This window comes from Bolinopsis microptera, chromosome 11 (assembly GCF_026151205.1).
Source record: "Bolinopsis microptera isolate Bmic1 chromosome 11, MBARI_Bmic_1.0, whole genome shotgun sequence".
NCBI classification, from domain to species: Eukaryota; Metazoa; Ctenophora; class Tentaculata; order Lobata; family Bolinopsidae; genus Bolinopsis; species Bolinopsis microptera.
Genome location: NC_087082.1, coordinates 3476076 through 3498100, shown reverse-complemented (window position 1 = coordinate 3498100; position 22025 = coordinate 3476076). Strand labels below are relative to the sequence as shown.

The 22025-nt window shown below is 38.4% G+C and overlaps 1 protein-coding gene across 1 annotated transcript; it reads left to right on the top strand.

Annotated features, from left to right (window-relative positions):
- Positions 1 to 525: 525 nt before the first annotated feature.
- Positions 526 to 20528, top strand: LOC134823318 (ammonium transporter Rh type B-like). Its single transcript, XM_063834741.1, has 12 exons — positions 526 to 649; positions 9436 to 9580; positions 9822 to 9963; positions 10183 to 10312; positions 10453 to 10656; positions 14510 to 14637; positions 16543 to 16633; positions 16890 to 16973; positions 17192 to 17308; positions 17523 to 17618; positions 18015 to 18114; positions 18393 to 20528. The coding sequence occupies exons 1-12, from the start codon at positions 538 to 540 to the stop codon at positions 18466 to 18468; spliced, it is 1425 nt and encodes a 474-aa protein (XP_063690811.1). The 5' UTR covers positions 526 to 537; the 3' UTR covers positions 18469 to 20528.
- Positions 20529 to 22025: the final 1497 nt, after the last annotated feature.

Below are 22025 nucleotides of genomic sequence, written 5' to 3'. Positions count from 1 at the left end.
TTCGCCCAAAAATTATCACGTGACTTTGGTTTTTATGGTTTTGCAGCCGAACAAGTCGGGATTAGGGTTTATGTAATACCGATCTGTATTACATAAACCCTAATCCCAACCATATAACCTAACCATAACCCCGAAGTTATCCATAACCCTAACCACAACTCTAAGTCTAACCCTAACCCGAGCCCTGAACAATCGAATTCGTGTTTTACTGTCACGTGACCAAAACATTTTTTTGCCCATAACTCCCTAGGGAAGCATTTTTACCCGCTACGGCCTACGTCATGTGGGGTGGTTCGGAATCAGCATCCAAAAATACACCGAATTATATTACTTTCAGTTTCATACCCTCAGCCCATTGAGAATGCTATGATTTTGATATTAACGATCGGTTTAGTATTTAATCAGACTGATCAACTTACAAATAATTCATTTACCGTGCCTTAATAATTAAGGCAGCCTTATAAGCTTTGCTAAACTTAAATTCAACTTTTGAGTATTAATCACTCGTCTATACCAGGTAGGTAGCAGCTAGGGAGTATGGGTAAAGGCAGCACCATGCAGGTATACGGACTACCTATCTGGTTGTATCCTACCTTCGTCCTCATTGTGATTCTGTTCGGGGTGTGCACTGAGTGGGATCCTTTGTTTGGTGAGTGGCAATTTAATGTGATTTTATATTTTTAGCTGACTTGTCTCCTCATTCATTTCTTTAGCTATAAAAAACCAAAGTCTGATGTACCGTGAGCTGGTCCCAAATCGAGACGACATCATTCACTTTAACTTTTCATTACAATAACCTTGTCTAGTCATTGACTGTTCATGATATGAGTAGAATTATCAGTATATCGGCGTGAAAGAATTGAGACAAATGAAAAAATCGAAAATTTCGCTGTGGTTAGACCACGCATGATTCATATTTCTGTAAAAAGGAATTAAACAGGAATTAAACAGGAATTAAACAGGAATTAAACAGGAATTAAACATGAAATTACCAAGGAGAACACTAACGAACTCGTTTTGGCTATACATCAATTCATAAATACGTTTAGATATAAAACAAAAGCCGAATAAAAGTATGAAAATAAAATTTTAAAATTTAACCGCGTTACAATATCACGAAGTGGAAATAAAATCAAGTATAATCATTTAAATGCTAATAAAAATTCTGGATGTGTGCATAAAAGCAAGTCCAAGGAGATAGGTTAGACTTAAAGACTACGAAAAGTTGATGAGACGATGAAGGAGATGAGTAGGGGACGTGAAGCGAGGATTAGGACTTATTCTTAGGATTTCGAAGGTTTGAAGAGTCTGTTAGGTGGTGATTACTAGGACTTCTTAGGAGGTGATTATTAGGACTTCTTTTGAGGAGGATGTCGAAGGTGAAAGGATTCTGTGAGGTACTTTTCAAATTCTGTTCATGCATGGAATGAGTTCATGATGGCCCTATATTCTTTGAGCATTATGAGGCTTTTAAGGTTGTCTGAGAGGTTGGACCGGAGGGAGTTGTAGCTGGGGCATTCATTTATGACGTGGTCCTCGGTTTCAAGGATAGGTGTTTCAAAGAATGGTAGTTCTTCGAAGAACCGCATGACGTCGGTGTTTGAGGAGCAGCAAAAGCGACATGTTTTCAGTGCTGTGTTGTAGCGATCTCCAGTGTAGCGACCTTTCTCAATCCTCAGATCGTGACTGCTAGATCGAAGTTTCGCAATGTTAGCTCTTTTGACCCTGCATGGGAGCTGTAAGTACAGTTCTTCACCAAACTCAGCTTTGACCGCAGTGTAGAATGACATTTTAGGCTGGTTGTGAAGATCCTTCTTCCAGTGGTTAACAAATGTTTCGTGTATGTGTTCACGAGCCGCAAGGGTGTGGGGTAGGTGTGGCTTAGCGACAGTGCTCGTCTTGATGATAGTAGACCATGCATCATACCAGGTAAGGTTCAGTTGTTTCTGTTCCTGAAATGTATGGTGCAAGAGGGTGTTCACGTTACCTACTACCGCTTGTGATGCTCTACAGAAGTAGGCAATACATTGAGGGAGGACGGTTACTGTCCAGGGGGTTCTACCTGTATCTCTGTAGCAGAAGTTGTTATTTGCTTTTTTGTGGACACCCAATATCCATTTAAGAATTTTCAAGTGAGTAGTTTCAAGAGCATCTTTTGCTGCTGCTTTGGGAAGACTCGCTTCTTGATTTTTCGAGAGGATGGCTTTCACGATGTTAGTTGATGGCAGCCAAATAGGGCATCCATATGTGGCCACTGGCTTGACTAAGCTATCAATGAGTTTTAGCATCGTACTAGTGGTAAGGGCTCTCGTGTCAATAGTTCGTCTCAGAGAGAAGAATGAGCGAAGAGCTTTCTTCCTAAGTTCATCGATTGCTTGCCTGAAGGAACCGTTCAGGGAGAATTGGATTCCTAGATAGCAGTATTTTCTGACTGGTGCGATGTCCAAATTGCCTAGTTTGAAGCCGTAAGCACATTTCAGTATTCGTGAGCTTGTGTTAAAGACCATCACGCTGGTTTTGTTGATATTCACAGACAGCTCCCACTTTTCAGCATAGTCATGCAAGCAATTGATCAGTTTCTGTAAGCTGCCCGCATCCAGCGCTAAGAGTACCAGGTCATCTGCCCTGCCATAGGAGGTGACTTACTTTTACATCGTTTAATAAAGGTACATCCAATTCCTCGATTTGTTCAAGTCTGATAGAGAGCTCGTGGATATAGAGTTTGAAGAGCTCGGGGGACATTGGATGTCCTTGTTCTGTGCCGATGGTGACGTCAATGGCTGCGGATCAGCTTGACTCGGGTTGAAGAGTTATTGTACATGTGGCTGATACAATCGAAGAATTTGCCTGTTATGCCCATGTTGCCCAGCTTGAATAGGAGTGCTTCCCTGCATACGCTATCGAAAGCCTTGCGGTAGTCGACAAAGCAGGCGAAAAGTCGCTTCTTCTCTTTCTTGGTGTATTTCTCAATAATGGTATTCAAGGTGAGTAAGTGGTCGTTACATTGGGCTCCCCTCCTGAATCCAAGTTGATATGGTCGGTCCGGACAGGCTGTTTCTCTAAATTCGATCAGCCGTTTAAGGAGAAGGTTCGAGAAGAGTTCGCCGAGACAGCTCCCAATAGTAATAGCCCGATAGTTATCAGGGTTTTGCCGGTCACCCTTTTTATATTATGGAGGGGAGTTGTGATCGAGTTGTTCCAGGGGTAAGTTCCATGCTGGAGGCAGGCATTAAAGAGTTTTACCACGCCGAGTTGAAGTGTCTCATTGGAGTTTTTCAACATCTCGTTGGATATCAGGTCATCGGACACACTCTTATTGTTTTGGAGTTTTTTAGTCGCATCTTTGATCTCCTGTAAGGTAAAGTCGCAATTCAGTTCATCGACCAATTCCTTGATAGGTTGCGAATCATTGGACGTAGGAGTAGAAGTGCCATCATCCTTGGAGTGATTGTTCACGCCACACTTTCGATTGTAGAGATCGTTGAAGAATTTGTGAAAGAGGAGAAGATCGTAGATGTCGAAGGGTTCCTCATCTTTGTACTGATCAGATAGCCGTTTGTGCGCTGCCCAAGCAGCGCTCAAAGCAGTCACCGTTGCTTCAGATTCGTTCATTATTTGTTGTAATTTAGGGTACGAACAACGGAAACGAGCGAGATAACGAAGGTCACAAGATAATAAATTATCATCCCGAGTTATCATCCCTGACAACCTTTGATACTCCCCCCTTTTAAAAACAAAACTTCCCCCTCTCCCCTTAAAAATCATCATTGAAAATCTAAAATCACCCCTCTTTCCCCTCCTCACCGATAACAGTCCCTCGCCTCGTGACCCCTAGACTTATAATTATAACACCTTTTCTCCTTCCTGCAATCCTTTGACATGTGTCCATACCTTTCACACCGAAAACACCACACCTTCCTTTCCATCTTGACCCATTCTCCCTTTCTTCTTTCTTCTTTCGCCCTCTTTTCTTCTTCTTCCATTTTCTCCACCCTACCTTTCTCCTCTTTTACTAGCCTGTCCCATTCTTTTGCCGCTTCCTCCTGACTTTCATGTAGTTCTTCTTCTTCTCTTCTTTTAAGTTCTTCTGCCTCCCTTTTCTCCCTTTCTTCCTCCGTTTCTTCTTCTAATCCTCCCCACCTCCTTCTGTTCTCTTCCACTACCCTTCCCTCCAGGTCCCCAGTCTGCTGTCCCGATTCCTGTCTCCTTTCCTCCTTTCTCATATAAACTATCATCCCTGTCACCACTGTTATCATCAAAACTAACCACTCCAATATCTCCATAGTTATCATCTCCTATCTGGTGATTTTCTTGTTATTTCCTTTCTAATTATTTAATCTAAAATGTAACCAATCTCCCCTTTTTGTCTAAGGCCCGTCAGGATTTCTTTCAGCTTGGTAATTTACCTTTCTACCTTTATTTCTTTCCGACCTTCTAGTTTCCCCCTGCCTCACACCCTGAACCATACGATCACCTAAACTTTCCAAGTCTTTGTCCATGCCCTCGATCCTATCCTTCAGATTTACACATTTTTCTCTCATTTCCCCTTCCACTCTTCTTAGATCCGCTATCAGAGCCGAGGGTTTTGGTGTACTTGCTCCTATTGGCTTCTCAAAATTAGGTTTAACTGGAGGAGTCGTCATTCCTCTCCCCTTTAATTCTGTTGGTGTTAGATCTCCTTGACTTCTGGGAGGGGTTCGCAGTTCAGTAAACCCTAACCCTTCCAATTGTGGGGGTGTCTCTCTTCCACTCTTTCTAGTAGGGGTATTCAATCCGGATTCTTCCCCAGAATCCGATTTACTTTCCCCGCTATCCAATCCCGCCGTTTTTCTCTGGCCGGGACAACAGGTGGAGTGGGAAGGAGAACACGACGACGAATGATCAAACTTAAAATTACACGTGGAGGAGGAGGGGGAGGATCACTGGACGAACTAATTTCGGGAAGTTGTACAGAACTAGAGTCAGACATAATTAAGACGGATAATTAAGTCAAGCCTTATATAATAGATGAATAGACAAGGGAACATAATAGGAAGTGACAGCGAACAGATGGCCCACAAGAGGGGTCTAAAAAGGAACAACTTTACTTAATTCTGGGAGAAATGTGTAAATTAGGAATGTGTTAATTAGGAAATGCGTAAATTAGGAATTTTGTAAAGTAAATTGTAGTTTAAACAAAGTCTTGGGTGTTAAAGCAAACAAAAGTACGTAGAGATATAATGAACATCAACAAAACAACGATTTTAAAAGGTTCTGTACGCTGTGGAGGCAGGGGGAATCCTTGATTCCTTGTTGATTCCTAGTAACGATATGTACCCTCCGTGCTCACCAGGGTCCAACCAAAACTGGTCCTGGTCTCTGATAGTCCGGTATCAACGGTGACCCTCTATCGAATCGGGCAAACTCAATCTCTTTGTGCCCATTTCACCGGACTTTATATAATGTCCTGTCCGTGGTATCATCCTTCTATAGAACAAACCCCACCCGACATTGCCCAGACAATAATCCAAGATTATAAATCCCTATTGACCAGACTTATATCGCCTAAAAACGCCCCAAAATACAATTCTTCTCATTAAAATACGACGGAGTACGGTCAACATGCGTTGACCGTACCTGACCTATCCTTAACTTAACCTTGGTGACCTGAATCAGTCCTCGCTGATTCCCAGTAACAACATGCCTCGTCCTAGGCATCCAAGATCCTACCAAATCATTTACCCTGATCTATACTAAGGTTTTAATTTAAATAAAATACATTTAAAAGTTGGGCCCGAAAATGTTAAACCAAAAGGTGAAACATTTTTGCAGCAAATGTTCATGCAATTTAAAACCAATACAAGAAAAAATAGATATTAATAATGTAGAAAAACCCCTCTATATATCTGCAGTTCGACAGAAGAGCAACTGGGAGGGGCGGGAACAGGTGAGGACGTGAGATGAGGGGTGGGCGAGGTCGTATTCAGAACTCTGATAAAAGATAAAATGTAAGGAGAAATAACAAAGTAAAATCTTACAGTTTAGGATAAGCGTATTTAGAATCAGCTCTAGGAAAAGAGATAAAAATATGTAAGTTTAAATAGAAAATGGTTACTATAGATGTTACATACCGGTTGCAGGTTGAGGTGGAGCAGGTAGAGCAGGAGGAGAAGGAGTAGTTGCGGGGTCAGGGGCCACACCCGTTTTGAGAAAGCGTTTGAAAACAAGTCCGGGTAGCCCTATAAAATAAATAAGTGTATATCTAAATTTAAGTATAGAATAAATTTAAGCTTTGTAGACTGTAGAGTATATGGTAAATTTAAACTACACAGAAAAGGATTTGAGTAAATAAATACAGTTTATAAAGTTTAAGAACTTACGGTAAGCAGTTATATAATGTGTCGCCCTCGTAACAGCGGAAGGGGAGGGTCATCACCAGGGAGATACCAAAAAGGAAGTAGATCTAAACAGTAACTAAACATGGTACAAAATTGCAGTTTAATTAGTTTAGGTAAGTAATTATTGGAAAGGGGGAAATTCAGAATGAAATAAGCCAGAATGGCAGTTGTGAGTGAGATAAGATAAATGATAAGAACTAATGAAGATAAGAGATATAAGAAAAAAAAACATCAATTAATATCGTCTAATTCAGCATGGAAAGAGTAAAAGTTAGTGTGGCACGCAGAGATAGAAAGGCGATAATGGGATAAGAGGAGAATCAATCGGAAACAGAAAGCATCTCGGAAAACAGCTCAGATAGCTCATTGGATACCAGTAGCTCGGAAGGAGAAGAAGAAGCAGAGTCTTGGAGAGTAAAGGAATTAAAACACGAGGACGAAATGGAACAAAAGAAAGAGGAGTGGTTTCGATTGAGATTGAACATGGAGGTAACAGAGGTGAAAAAAAGGGGAATGGATGCAAGATGGACGGGTATGTATACCGCAATGGAGGAGATAAGGGATAGAAGAGACTACCTGAAATCGGAACAGATCAGTATTTTAGAAGAAAAGATAAAGATGTTAGAAAATACAAGATCTGTAATAGTAGGGAAACTACAATGGAAGATAAATAGCTTGGAGAAGATGGACGAAAAAAGAAGAAAACGGGAACTAAAAGGAAAAAGAAACTTACAGATTAAGGTGAATGGAAAAAGAAGACAGATAAAAGACACGAACATGAAAATGTAAAGTTGCCTACAGAAGAAATAAAATGGAAGACGGATAAATCTGGGAAAAAGACGCGTGAACAAATTGAAACAGAGGCATGGAGACGAGACAGAAGGAGACACACATTTGAAGGAGACACATGCTAGCATTAGAAAATGACATATGGAGGCATTAGAAGGAGACACTTGTAATTATCGTTTCAGAAGATGCATGTGATACACTAAAAGAAGACACAAGGAGACATTGGAAGGAGATAAGTGAAGACATTAAAGAGAGACAGAAAGAAACAAATATGGAGAGCTGGAGGGAAAGACAGTACGATAATACAGGAGACTGTCCAACATGTTAATGAGTGGAGACCGGAAGCAGAGACATGGTGGTAGAGTAAAGACACGTGATAATCAAGAGGAACGACAGTGAACAAGATAGATGCACAGCAAAATAAAAATAAAGAGATGTTGGAGAGGAACGGAATGTTTGAGAACTTATCAGGTTGTAAAAGCATTCTATTAAGAGCTGCTGAATCCAAAATGTTTTAAACCACTGTTCAAACCTAAAAAAGACAAATGAAGTGTAAGCCGTGATTATTATATTATTGTATTATAGTTGGAGGAGCTAGGAGATGACTATAATCAGCAGTTCGACATCAGAGTTTAGGCCGCTGACATCGTAAAGTTAGGGAAAGAGAAGACAATGGAGACTATGGGTGGAACCTCACCTGGGCAGACGAGAAATATTTCACCCTAGAGGAGAAACAATGAAATAGAGAAAAAGCTTTGTGAAAGATAGATGATTAAAGATAGCTTCTTAAAGATGGGAGTTATAACACCTGCACCCTGGAACGATGATACAGAGGGAGGGCTTTGTGAGAGAAGAACAGCTGCTAAGGTGTGAGCAGGGGCACGTGAGCTTGGGTGTCTGCAGATGTCGAGTGAAAACACGCACGCGGCATTATTTATATCTGGGGGCTGGAGCTGGCAAAAGGAGATTGAGTTTGTCCGAATCGAGGGCCATTGATGTAGGATACTTTGGAGCCAGGACCTGTTACGTTAGGGTCCTGGAGAGAGCATTATAGTGGACTGTAGTTAGTGGAACTGTGCGGAGGACATGAGCAGTCTGGCTTAAGCGTAGGGAGAGTCAACATTGGTTAACTCAGGAGAGCAGGAATAGGCTGTGTTGTAGCCAGGGTTAACACGGGTTAATCCAACACGAGTGGGTTCGTGTCAACAACAATCGGGCTCAGGTAGAGCGAGAATGAACTATAGTGGATTTGGGCCTGATATAAGGACGGTCGGCGAGGGATGAAATAAAATACCAATAATCTACGAATCTGAAGCAAGTAGTGACTGCTTACAGAAGTATAGTAATGAACAATTAAACATCTTCCAAAAGGTGCGAATCTACAACAAAGGCCACCATTGTCTCAATGTCTAACCAAACACAGCCTGGACACCTTACTAATCCTATCTAAAACCTCCGTGATCTAAGCCCCTTTCTTCAAAGTTCAACGCGTGAATTAAACTTTCTCAAAAAAAGACCACCTATTGTTGCGGGATCTCAATCAACCTAGGGTGTTGCAATTATCACTTTAAGGTGAACCACTCCTTTGCTCTTTGTAAACGGCCGTTACTACCAAAACTTTTCATATCAATCTTTCAATTAAACTTTAATTTAATATATAATGGTATCACAGCGTACATTTCAGTTACCTGACTGAGAAATATAGTAAACTGTCGCAGTGTCAAGGGTGCTTTATTTGCCAAAAAATTTTGGAACTAATGCTCCTCGGACACGTTTGTTTTAAAGACCCGAGGGCCACCCAATGACCCATAAGGACTTTGAAACCGGTTTATTAAATATAATATAACATAAAAATAAACTGCAATAATATCGTAAACTAGAATAGGAAATTAAATTCCAGGGGTGATAAAGAATGCATATTTAAAGCGTGACATGCGGTTCGAAACTAGATCACTTATCAAATTCTTGCCGTCTATCTAGTAGGTATATAGTTCGAACTAAAGACCCCTCGCATACCACGATATTAATACTTGAATATAACACCATACCACATACCACGATGCGTGATGTGCTCTCCTAGATATATACGGCAACAGCAAACATTTACTCCGTAACCTTCTCCGGCTTCTCGTTTGATTAGGGTCACCCTTAACACAATAACCAACTCGCTTACTCTGTCATGGCTACTTATTTCTTTTAACTTTTATCTGGGGTAGTTGCCACTGCCCTAACATCGCATCTATCACTTATCTTTGACTTTGACCGTCAGGTGTCGATACCATCACCAAAGTAGGAGACAATGATGTACGAACAGCGGTGGAGAATACCTGGGCTAGTGGAAATGTCTCTTATTCTATGTACATGGACGCTGCTGCTATGTGCGTTATGGGCTTCGGATTCCTATACGTCTTCAGGTGCACACAAACATGAGTTGTTAAACACAAATAAGTAAAATTATATCGCCAGATTTAGCTTCTTTATTCCATCATATAATTGATCATTATTAAGACTGGCAGAACTGACGAGTTTTGAATTTATTCATTATTCAGCTCAGTACGTCGCTAATCCATCCATATACATAAAAAAGTTGCTTGTTAATTTCGATAAAATGCATACCCATCTCGCTGATTATGTTTCACAATGAAAATATTTCAGTAAATATTACGTTTGGGGAGGTGTTGGAATGAACTTCTTCATTTGTGGTTTCTGTTTTCTTTGGGTAAACGTGGCCAAAGCCATTGTCAATGCCATCTTCAAAGGAGAATTCCACAAAACGCAAATCAACCTTGACGAAATGGTTTGTTAAATTATTTTGTATTGTTCATAAAATGTCTGTATTATTTGCAGTGATACCCAGATTTAAGATGACCTGTATAAATGCAATAAAGATAGAAATCTGCACTTATTTCACAGTCATAAGCATGCTGATTTCAGGTGCTACATTAATTACATTATATTCTATTCTTACTGTACACGGTATGATCTCTAATAAATCTTTACAAATTACACTCCCCAGGTAACGGGATGTTACGTAACGGCTGCGGTCCTCATCTCTTTTGGTGCATTCATCGGGTTTACCACCCCCTCTCAGATCGTGCTAGTTTGCATTATTGAGCCTCTTATGATGCTCATCAACGAACACATCGGTCAGTATAAATCTAAAACAAAATATAACTTTTAGAAGCATATCATTGACTATCTGCAGTTCTTGTAAAAAGATTAACTTTTCTCTGGTTAGAAATATACTCAACTAGAATATAATTTGAAGAACGTCTCCTCATTTCAGTGCTCGATTACATTCACGTTAAAGACGCTGGAGGCAGTTTGGTGGTCCACTGTTTTGGAGCTTACTTTGGTATTGCCGTGGTAATTGGAATGGGGGTTAAAGCTAAGGACTTGCCGGATGCTCATCGTGTTACCACCTACTTTAGCGATATGGGTGCGATGATCGGGACTATTGTTCTGTGGATGTTCTGGCCTAGTTTTAATGGTGAGTTACGTGACTGATCATGCAGTGATCATAAGTTTAATAATCTTACACTGCCACGTCTCATACATAGCAATGAGGAGAACCTGAGACTGTAAGACTAAACAATAGAATCACACATCAACAATAATCACACACCAAGACTCAATTCAGACTAAGTCATGTTCACAATATGACAATGTTAGACTACGTAATAAAACAAACTCATGGAATTAAAATTATTATATTGTTGTTTCTAATATACATTAAATATGATCAGCAACAAGCGAGATGAGTTATCATGTATACCTTAAGAACGACAAATTTAGTCCATCATAAATTTAGTCAAAATTTGGACTAACATTTTTGTAAACCAAATTTATTGAGACTAAATTTTTCGGCGACTAATTTAAAAGCAGACCAAAATTTCAGTAGAGCATAATATATGATTTACGTACTCTAGTTCGAGACGCACTATAGTGCGACAATTTAAGTTCACCAGATATCATCCCTGTCGAACTTCGGTACGTGTCGAACTAGAGTCCAGGTAGTGTACTTTAGTTCGACAAATAATTTCTTCTTGTAATTCGACGGCTATCGCCGGATCCTCATCATAGGATCACGGGGTTCCCGGTTCAATGGCAGATAAAACAATTTTCTGACATCTAGCATTCTAGCAACCAGCGGTTAGAAATTCCAGAACCTTTCAGTATAGTTTTAAATTTCCTGTTTGCCACTCGGTTCTGGTCTTACAGGAAAATAGATTGATATCCGACTGTTTCCGGTTCAGCAGCCAAATCTCTAAACCGGTACTCGGTTACTAGTCGTTTGTGATAATATAAAGTGTGGTATGTGGTAGATATTTATATAGCGTACTCTACAATCTAGATCTATAAAAAGGAGTACGAGTTACCACGATTGTCTTTTAGTCTACAATTCTGCTAACTAACAATTGAGTCGGAGGTCAATTAAATGTTCATAGATATGGATTATAGAGATTACATTCACACATAGTTGAACAACATGAGACAAGTGGAAAACAAACAAACGAATAGATTTAAAGCTCGTAAAAGATCGTTGCTTGAGATCGGAGATTTCAAAACTCTAGTTCGACAGTCTAAGTTTTTTGTCGAACTTTAGTACGTGTCAAACTTGAGTCCAGGTAGCGCACTTTAGTTCGACAGAGTCGAACCTTAGGGTTTGTCGAACTACAGTGTGTGTCGAACTAGAGTGCGTACTGTCGAACTTGAGTACGTGTACCCATATATGACATGAATATTATTGAGCTTACATTGTTTATAATTAATATAATGACATCACCGTTCCTACTGCTGACCCATTTTGAAGTTTGACTATTACACGTGTAATCCACTGCTTTTATGCTTTCACATTCTTTTACTTCTTTTTCCCATCAGGCAGTATCTGCATTAGGCTATCCACTCCGATAATCGTTACCGATAATTATCTCCGATAATTCGTTAAAAAGGGTTATCTGTTTATCTAGATAAAACATATTTTTATCGGTATAAAAATTCACTAGAAATTACCGAAAAAACTGCCACAATACCGTAAAATTTTAAAGAAATATTAGTGTTTTTTGCCTTCCCAAGTAATCCAAGAAACAGTCCCAAACGTTTTATAGTATGATAGAAGAGGTAGTTTACTTAAATGTGAGCTTAAGAGGTTTATTTACATTTGTATACCTATAATGGAACTGTAGAACTGTAGAACTGTAGAAGTCTAGAGAAAGTTATTGACATTGTTATCTTGAGGCTAGGGTGCTGGCGTTCTACCTTACTTGAACCATTCTGGAGACAGGAACGAGCATGTTACTGTTAACAAGAGTCAAAAATACCGGCAGGCGGCAGGGCACTCAATTAAATTCCGTAAGTGTTCTAGGCGTGAAACATTGTCTTCAGGAGAAGGAATCTGTTGCTCCAAGTTATCCACAGGATAAGGAAACGGTTCACTGAATCACTTTAAATGTTTTACTGTTTCGAGGAGAATTGGTATTTGTTGCACTACTGTTCTCAAGAGAAGGATACCGGTGGTCTACTGTTTTGAAGAGAACTGGTGCACTATTGTTCTCAGGAGAAGGAAACCGGTGGTCTAATGTTTTGAAGAGAACTGGTGCACTACTGTTCTCAGGAGAAGGAAACCGGTGGTCTACTGTTTTGAAGAGAACTGGTGCACTAGTCACTACTGTTCTCAGGAGAAGAAAACCGGTGGTCTAATGTTTTGAAGAGAACTGGTGCACTACTGTTCTCAGGAGAAGGAAACCGGTGATCTACTGTTTTGAAGAGAACTAGTGCGTTACTGTTCTCAGGAGAAGGAAACCGGTGGTCTACTGTTTTGAAGAGAACTAGTGCGTTACTGTTCTCAGGAGAAGGAAACCCTTGGTCTACTGTTTTGAAAAGAACTGGTGCACTACTGTTCTCAGGAGAAGGAAACCGGTGGTCTACTGTTTTGAAGAGAACTAGTGCGTTACTGTTCTCAGGAGAAGGAAACCGGTGGTCTAATGTTTTGAAGAGAACTAGTGCGTTACTGTTCTCAGGAGAAGGATACCAGTGGTCTACTGTTTTGAAGAGAACTGTTGCACTACTGTTTTCAGGAGAAGGAAACCGGTGGTCTACTGTTTTGAAGAGAACTAGTGCGTTACTGTTCTCAGGAGAAGGAAACCGGTGGTCTACTGTTTTGAAGAGAACTAGTGCGTTACTGTTATCAGGAGAAGGAAACCCTTGGTCTACTGTTTTGAAGAGAACTGGTACACTACTGTTTTTAGGAGAAGGAAACCGGTGATCTACTGTTTTGAAGAGAACTGGTACACTACTGTTCTTAGGAGAAGACAAACCGTTGGTCTACTGTATTGAAGAGAACTGGTACACTATTGTTCCCCGGAGAAGAAAACTGATGCTCTAATATTTTCAAAAGAAAGGAAATTGTACTTTAGCAAGATTACTGGTAAACAGTAATAAAAGTCGACAATCAGTTTTTGTGAAATTTGGAAAACATTTTGGCTTTGGCCTTCAGCAGAAAAATTATCGGTTTTATCGGTTTTATCTAGATAAAACCTAAATTTTTATCTGTTTATCTAGATAAAAGATTTCATACCGATAATGGATAGCCTAATCTGCATCTATTTTAACTCATTAAAGTGATTATGTGAAACGACCCCTTCTAGAATGTAGCCTTTAAAATCGCTGCTATATTTTATAACAAACCGTTAAAGCATGACTATGACTTTATGTGCGAAACATTTTTTAAAACCAGCTAAATAATGGAAAAATCAAATAAATGGAATGGAAAATGGTCTCAAAAAGTCAAAAAATGTGACTAAAATTGTTGCAGACTAAAAATGTGCAAAATTTGTGACTCAAATTATGGTAACCAAGTACCAACATCTTTGTAACCAACAATTATTGTGAACCAAATTTATTGGCCTTAAGGGTATTAAAATTCTGCTCATAGTTTGAATACTCGTTACCAGAAATCCCGCTAGTCTTCTCAAATGTCTCTTTGTATACTCATAACTCACTCAGTCTAGTGTTTCTCAATATATACACAATGTGATTTGCACTAGAGTTCAGAGCGATCATAACTATATTTATGAGCAATGTGAGCAAGTTATGTGAGCAATGTAGGAGTAGATAACTGATAATGCCTTTGCTGCCTCTTTAAGTTTAAGACTAGTTTAGAAAGTATTATGGCTCACCGCCGCCATGACACTCCGTGTAACGATCCATGCTCCATTTATACTTACCGCGAATACGATTGAAAGTTTCAAGATCAGATCATTTATCTTTCTATCCCAATACTTTTCAAAACCAGCCATATTGTGAAATACAATTTTAAACTAATGTTTTCTGTTTCAAACCAGGAGCCGGGTTCTACAACGATGTGACCCTACAAGGACGTATCTTAATGAACACTTATCTTGCTATCTGTGCTAGCTGTGCCACTGCTTTTGCCACTTCTAGTCTGCTCAACAAGGGAAAATTCCAGATGGTGAGTATATAAACTGAAAAGTATAATACCTTAACTGCGATGTTGCCATTCTTGTGTACATGTAAACTTAAATTTACAAAAAGAATGTACCTTATTTGCCCTGATTTTGTTGTTTGGCCTAATTTGGCTCTTTTAGCCGTACTTAAGATAATCAGGACTGTATTTTTCATTTTTTTAAATAAGGTTGATGAATGAACTCAATACAATTAACATAATGAATAATCCTGCTTCGACCCAATGTGCAATAAAAAGATCGGAATACTGACAATAGTACATGACTCACATAACATAGTTCCAGGCTTTGTTTTTGGCGATCTTGTCAAAAACAATCATGGCAAAATCTTTACAATTCGCATATGCGAAATTATATTTGATGTTCTTTAGGTCTGTGTCCACTACAATATAACTGTACAATGCCTTAAAGGTGATGGAAGAGTCATCCTGTGGTGTTTGGTAACCCTTGTAGGCCGGCCGCTTCTCCCCCTCAATCTTATCCCTGACATCTTCTCGTCTTCTGCTCCATTGTAGGATCAGTGCTTTTCCATTCTTCTCCAGTGACCACCAGTATTTTCCTCTCTTTGTTTCTGTGTAAAACACCACGTAAACATGACAAGGTTTTGTGGATTCGGCTTTCAAATGATTTTGGATCAGAGGTGTGGTGTAAAGGAACACGCCGCCTATTTTATCGTTGTCAATGTGTTCCTGCACACTATCTAATCCTTCGTCTTCAACGTAGGATTTATACCTAGAAATGATATACTTCACGATTATTTCGTTTCGATATTTTTAAAGAAATTAAAAACCATTACTTATTTTTCACTCAAGTGACGTTTGACGAAGAATCTTAAATCCCAGATATACTCAAACTTGAAAGCATCTTTGCAAAAAAAGATTAATTCTACTTTTCTTATTAAGAAAAGTTTTCTTATTAAGAAAAGTTTTCTACTATAAATTACAGATAAGAATGAGCACAAATTCTTACTTGAAATCTCCGGTCCAATCACAATTAGCTGTCGCTGTGGTTTCATCTTCTGTTTTAGAGGTGCTACTACCCATCTTAGATTGTGCTTTTACAGTACAGAGCTTAAATAAAATAAATACAGTAAAACCCTGATTTACCGCGGAATTTGGGGGAAGGAAACATCCGCGGTAAATCGGGATTAATTTTTCCTGCACAAGTGATATGTCAAATGGTATGTATATCACGATGATACTAAACAAAACTCTACGGGCTAGCTACATAATATCATTACTGTGAGAGTACTTGAAGTTGACGGTTAAGACGATACAAAAACATGAGCACAGGAAATGCAGAATACACAAAACGAGATAAGAGTGTTGTTTTCAGCGGGAACCACAGCCTTGCTTATAACTTTATAAGTGTATCACTTTATCCTACTCCTGAGTACAGCTGAGTACAGCTGATCCAGGGGCTCCGTCTAACACAAAAGAAGAGCATGTCATTATAAGTAGCACAGAGTACAGACTCAAGACTAGGGTTAAGCTCTCAGTGACTACCACCAAGTTTACGGGTGTTATTGACTGTAAGGATCTCGCTGCTCGGTTCAGTGTGCATATATTTAAAGACGATGCTCTGTATTTGATAAATTGTAATTATTCAAAGTATATCACATCACAAAAAGGCTCAAAACGTGTTTCAAATATTGAATCAGTATTTGGGTACTATTTGGCCATGGTGGTTAAGGTTACATTTCTTGATATGTAGTCTGTACGAGTAGTAGTACTCTTAGTTAATATAACCCCTTTGAAATACTGTCCAATCTGAGCACCTTTGAAAGAAATATGCCCCGTCAAAAAAATATGTCAAAAAATGCTCAAATGTTCAAAAACAATTTTCAAAAAAAGATTTTAGATTTTAGTGTTGAAATATAATTACTATTACAGCTCGAGATACAAAACGCTACACTGGCAGGAGGTGTCATTATTGGAATGATTTGCCCCTTCGGCATCGAGCCTTGGACGGCTGTACTCATAGGTAATGTAGAATAGAGATATTGAGGAATTGCTTTGTGCCTACTGCATACTTACAAAATACTTAAATATATTTTTTTCTCTTTTCACCAAAATGTTCGTCAATCGTCATCAATAAAGCACCATGAGAACGTTTATATGACTTTTTATATATACAAATTCTCACCGTCAAAGCGTTGAATAATGATGTGTCTAATATCTAGTAGAACGTCTGTTACCTAACATCAAGTTGTAACACTAACAGTGACATGTATTTGCAGGAGGAGTTGGAGGAGTTATCAGTTGCAGTGGTTATGCACTCTACCATCCCTTCCTTGAAAGACTAGGAATTACCGACAGTGCTGGTTAGTACTTTTGACGTTTTTTAATATATGGCTATAACTATAACTATAACATGTGTAATTATTTCAGACTAGGCCACCTTAACAATTATGATAGATACTAATTTGATTTGTTAACCGTCTATAATTGACTGATTCAATCCACGTTTCACTTCTCAACCAGACACAATCAAGAAATCAAATCAGTTATCCGACTAAGATTTAACACAACCCTCCTCTAGCTGTACAAATGTTGCACGGGATCCCCGGATGGATTGGAGCTATCTTTGCCGCATTTGCTTGCCTCGCTGATAATCACAACTACCTGTACTCATATAACACCCAATGGGAAACAACAGGTTGGTTATAGTAATTAATCAGTAATTATAACTTACTTAACAATTAGTGCTAATTTGTGATTAATCTAAAATTATACCTGCATTTAACGATTCCATCTTTATTGTGGTCCGAGCCGTATAATTTTAGTTACTTTTTGTAGCTTTACAGTATTTACGCCCAATTAGAACAATCTGAAAATTGAAATGATTATCAGACGTGCAAATACTTTTTCAGCGGATATGCCCAGAAGTAAAGGGGAACAGTTCGGGTACATAATCCTTGCCATTGTCTGCACCCTCGGTGTCTCTATTGTCTCTGGGATCATCACTGGTAAGTTGAACCACACTGTTACAATTATCTGATAATTATATCCGGTCAAGGATTTTGATTTTCTAAGGTTTAACCTAAAACTTAGATCGGCGCTGTGTGCCGAATTGTATGAATCCATACTATAGAATTCACATTTGAAAGGGATTGTAAGCTATTAAAAGCCTTAGTGTTTTTAGTGAAACTACTTTTGGAAATAATTTAACTGAATCGCCGAGATATATTTTCCAAAACCAAGAAAATTGTAATAAGCCTGCGAGCCACACATAACATATTTTTTGGGCTTTGACCCTTATAAACCGCCATATCAAATTGTAACTCAGCCTCGTATTGTGAGATCGTTGCAGCAAACAAACTTTGACAATTAATTTGAATGTTGCTAAAATTCAAACTCATCAGGTGTGGTCATGAACCAACCCTGTTGTCCACGAGTCCATAAGAAGGACATGCTGGTAGACCACGATTGCTGGGTCATTCACGATGAGGGCCACGATCCTAGGTAAGTGCCTATTCAGAAGTTTGGTAAAATTCATGAACGTTTATAACCGCTTTTGTTGAAAATATAAATACCTTCTTGATGAAGACGATTTTCAGCTGAAGACGATTTACACATGTATTTTGAAAGCTCCTGCAAAATTTTCGTATCACTTATATGTTTTAAACAATCCCCCTCCAGCTCTTCTTGATTGATTCGTTGGTGTGTTTCATATTTAAGTGTCAGATTTCGTCGTCTCAACCTGCATTCTAAAGTTGAAACTTCAACTTGACTTCTTACAGGTTGAGGAATTACGACACCAACGTTGTGCTGGCAAACCCTGGTATACCTGTACGCGAAATGGAGGCAAAGGCTTAACAATAACTACTGATTACTCCATATTTCTTTAGTGTATTTTAGTATTCTACTTCATTTTTCTGGGTCGTAATCTAGGGCCGATTATAAGTATAGGGCTGATAAACAAATATTTAATCAGAAATAATAAACTTTAGGTTTTTTGCTGAAGTGTTTTCGAGCTGGTGTCGTTTAAAATATCTCAGTAATGCAGTTTACGCTATAAAGTACCTTAATCGATTTCCTGCAACGAAGACTTTATAAGTTTGGCAATTGATTCTTACTAAATTTGTCTTGTTACTATTGACGAAATCTCTAATGAGCAGTTAAAGTAAGGGGCAAGTGGTTTTGTGAATACAACAACAAAGAAACAGTGCCTGACGACTTGGTGAAAGGCATCGTGATAATTGTCCCGAAGAAGGGTGATACCTCCTACTGCTCCAATAATAGGGGGATCACTCTTAGATCTACAGCATCTAAACTGTTATGTATCAAATCATCATATAACAACGCATGAGTGGTTTAGAAGGTTTGCTACGAGACAATCAGTGTGGGTTCAGGTAGAACGGGGCATGCATTGATCAGATTTATTCACTCCGCACAATTATACATAACTGCCTTGAATATAATCTCCCCTGTTTATAAATTTTGTAGACTTCAAGGCAGCTTTTGATTCAATCGACAGGAATTATATTTGGAAAGCTTTCATTCATTAAGGCCTGCCATGTAAATACATCTGAATTATACAGGCATTCTTTAATGGAACTGTCAGTGCTGTCAGACACAACGGTGAATTGTCAGAATGGTTTGAAGTAAGTTCAGGCAGTGGCCAAGGAGACATTCACGGTCCACCGCTTTTTAATGTATGCCTCAATGTGGCTGCTGAGAGAACAGAAAGCAACAAAGTGGTGTCTCACGGAGCGGTTTTTCAAAGATCTATCAGTCCGCTTGTTGATGATATCACGGTGTTAGATACGGATTACGCAGATGACATGGTTGTACATGGTTGTACTGGATAACAGCGAGGAGGGTCTTCAAGAAACACCTGTCCTTTTGTGTATGTATGCTGCCCAGGGAGGTCTCAGAATCAATGATAAAAAGACTGAGGCTATGGTAATTGGTAAAGCAGCCTCTCAACGGCCATACACGAAAGAAGCCACAGTGAACCTAATCAAATAAATAGTAGTAAGTACTATTGTAACACATAGTATGTTTTGTTGGAGTTAAAAGTTGTTTTCGAGCTTGCTTTATCTCACATTCTGATCTTGTTATTTAAAGATAAATTGAGAGATTCTAGAGTTGTAACTTGTAAGCAAGTCCTGAGATTATTTTGTAAACTTCTTTAAACGAGAAAGTGGAATGATATCAGTTTAGGGGCTGTTGCAATTTAAACAATTAAACTTGATTTAAAGGTGAGGTTATAATATTCTACCTACAAATTGGCTATCCCATTTGAATAATTTTATATCAAGTGATACTATTATTAATCATTTATATAGCACCAACCCCTAAATTCTATTTCTGTAAAACAGTCATTTGACCCCGTTTAAGATTTCGCAAGACATATCATAAATAAGATATATATCACCTCATGGCTTATATACGGCCCTACAATTGAATAGTGTTATCTTTCGAAGGTGGGCTCACAGAAAAGTAATTATAGCTATACGGTCATGCTAAGTTTCAGCATAACACCATTGTTGTGAAACATATTCGTTAATAACCTTGAATGAATTTAAGGAACTACCAGCACGTCATGAACCTAAATCACTGGGTGACCTTACCCAGCAGGGCTATATAAATACTGGGGTTGTTTGCTGGTGATTATAACAGAGTGTGGGGTGGTTGGGATGTTTTAGGTGTTTTTGCGTAGTTTCTAATTAATATTATAGTTGGGTTACAGAAACTGATAACTTTTCTATTTATGTATTTTTATCTCTGCGTGTAATTGGAAGATAGGGTATCAGGGATGGTTATTGGTTATTCTTATTGATTGGTTATTGATTGGTTGTTGATTGGTTATTGATTGGTTATTGATGGTTATTCAAATTAATCTTAATTTTATTCTCTCTTTAATAGATTAATTTCCTGTGTTTTCTTATTCGATGAAAGTAAAAAATAAGTTTATTCAATTAGTTTCAAATTAAATATGAAATATTTAGATGCGACGCATAGATTCCCTTCAAAATCTGAAGTAATGACTTATATAATGAACATATCAATTTTTAAGTTGCAATAATTTATACGACCGTCGCAATTCTTACATTTCAATATTTAGATGAACATAATTTCCGGCTTACAAAATTATTTCAGACGATCTAAATCATCATCAGTTGGAAAACATCCAACGTGAACGACTACGAGAAGGCATGAAAACAACAAATTTAAAACATTTAAAACAGCGGAAATATTCAAATACTATCAATTAAATGAAGCGATCACCCATAATGAAACAAACAGCTATTTTGCAGCACAATTACACGATAGTACTTTCTTAGAGTACTTAAAGTAGTTAATGTTATAAGTTTACTGGGCGGCGCTCAGCCTGTCATTCCGCCAAATCTCTATATGTTCATGAACATTATAGCCTGGGGTCCCCAGGTAAGCCCTTGCAGGTTGAGCTCGATAAAGATCACAACAAAACGTTTATCTCTGTTAAACTGTTACAGTTCAGTTCTTCCTTCATCCTTATGCTTATGTCACTGCTCCCGTTTAAGCTTTGCATCACCAGCCAAGCTTGCCATGCACTTTAATTGTATAAGTATATTATTCAGTAATTTTTATAGCAAATGCTGGTGTTTTCTGACAATGAAGAGTGCTTAAATACCGCTCACAAATCCGAGGTATTTAAATACTTTAAGCACTCATGACACATTTTTGATCAATTTTGGCATTATATAGGGGTTCTAAAAGGGGGTTTCTTGAAGCCGCGGTGATTGATTCTAATGGTTTCCAGGGATATTTCTTGACCCAAAAAAGAAATTTGGGTGAAAGAATTCAGAATTTAAAAAATAGTCTTTAAACACATTTGTCAGAAAACGGCAGAATATGGATTTGGGTTTTTATTTAGCATATTCAATATTTGAAACGGTAAAGGCTGTAGGTAGTGACGACCGCCAAAGGGCACTGCAATACTGCATATCAAAATTACATGGTCATGGTACGTCGTGTACAGGGTGTTTCAAAATTTGTATACCGATTCACGGTTTAGATAACTTTATTTCCACTTCTTTAAACTTGAGTCTTTAAAACGCTATTTGTGGTTATAAGTTTTAATGATATATAACGGAGTCGTCGGCTTTTGATATGTTGCCAGAGCCATGCAATAGCAGTGGTATTACTCTAAATGATAATTAATCTAAAGTAAAAGATATGCTATATTATTATTATTTCCGTTCCATAATGATAATTAATTAAACGAAAAAATATGCAGTATTTTAGATATTTTCGCCACAGTTTTAGTATAACGAGTTCGCAATTCATTAATCTTGTTGGTTATTTTTCTGTCGTATGATAGTATGAATATTCAATATTGCCCGTCTTTTCATTACCTAGCATGCCATTCCCTGTGCGCGGAGCTG

Bases quoted from the DNA above. Each gene is read 5' to 3' on its own strand.
- LOC134823318 (XM_063834741.1), top strand. From the start codon at position 538: ATGGGTAAAGGCAGCACCATGCAGGTATACGGACTACCTATCTGGTTG. The intron at 16,634-16,889 runs GTAATGTAGAAT...ATGTATTTGCAG, and splicing joins TTGGACGGCTGTACTCATAG to GAGGAGTTGGAGGAGTTATC. The intron at 17,309-17,522 runs GTTGGTTATAGT...ATACTTTTTCAG, and splicing joins CACCCAATGGGAAACAACAG to CGGATATGCCCAGAAGTAAA.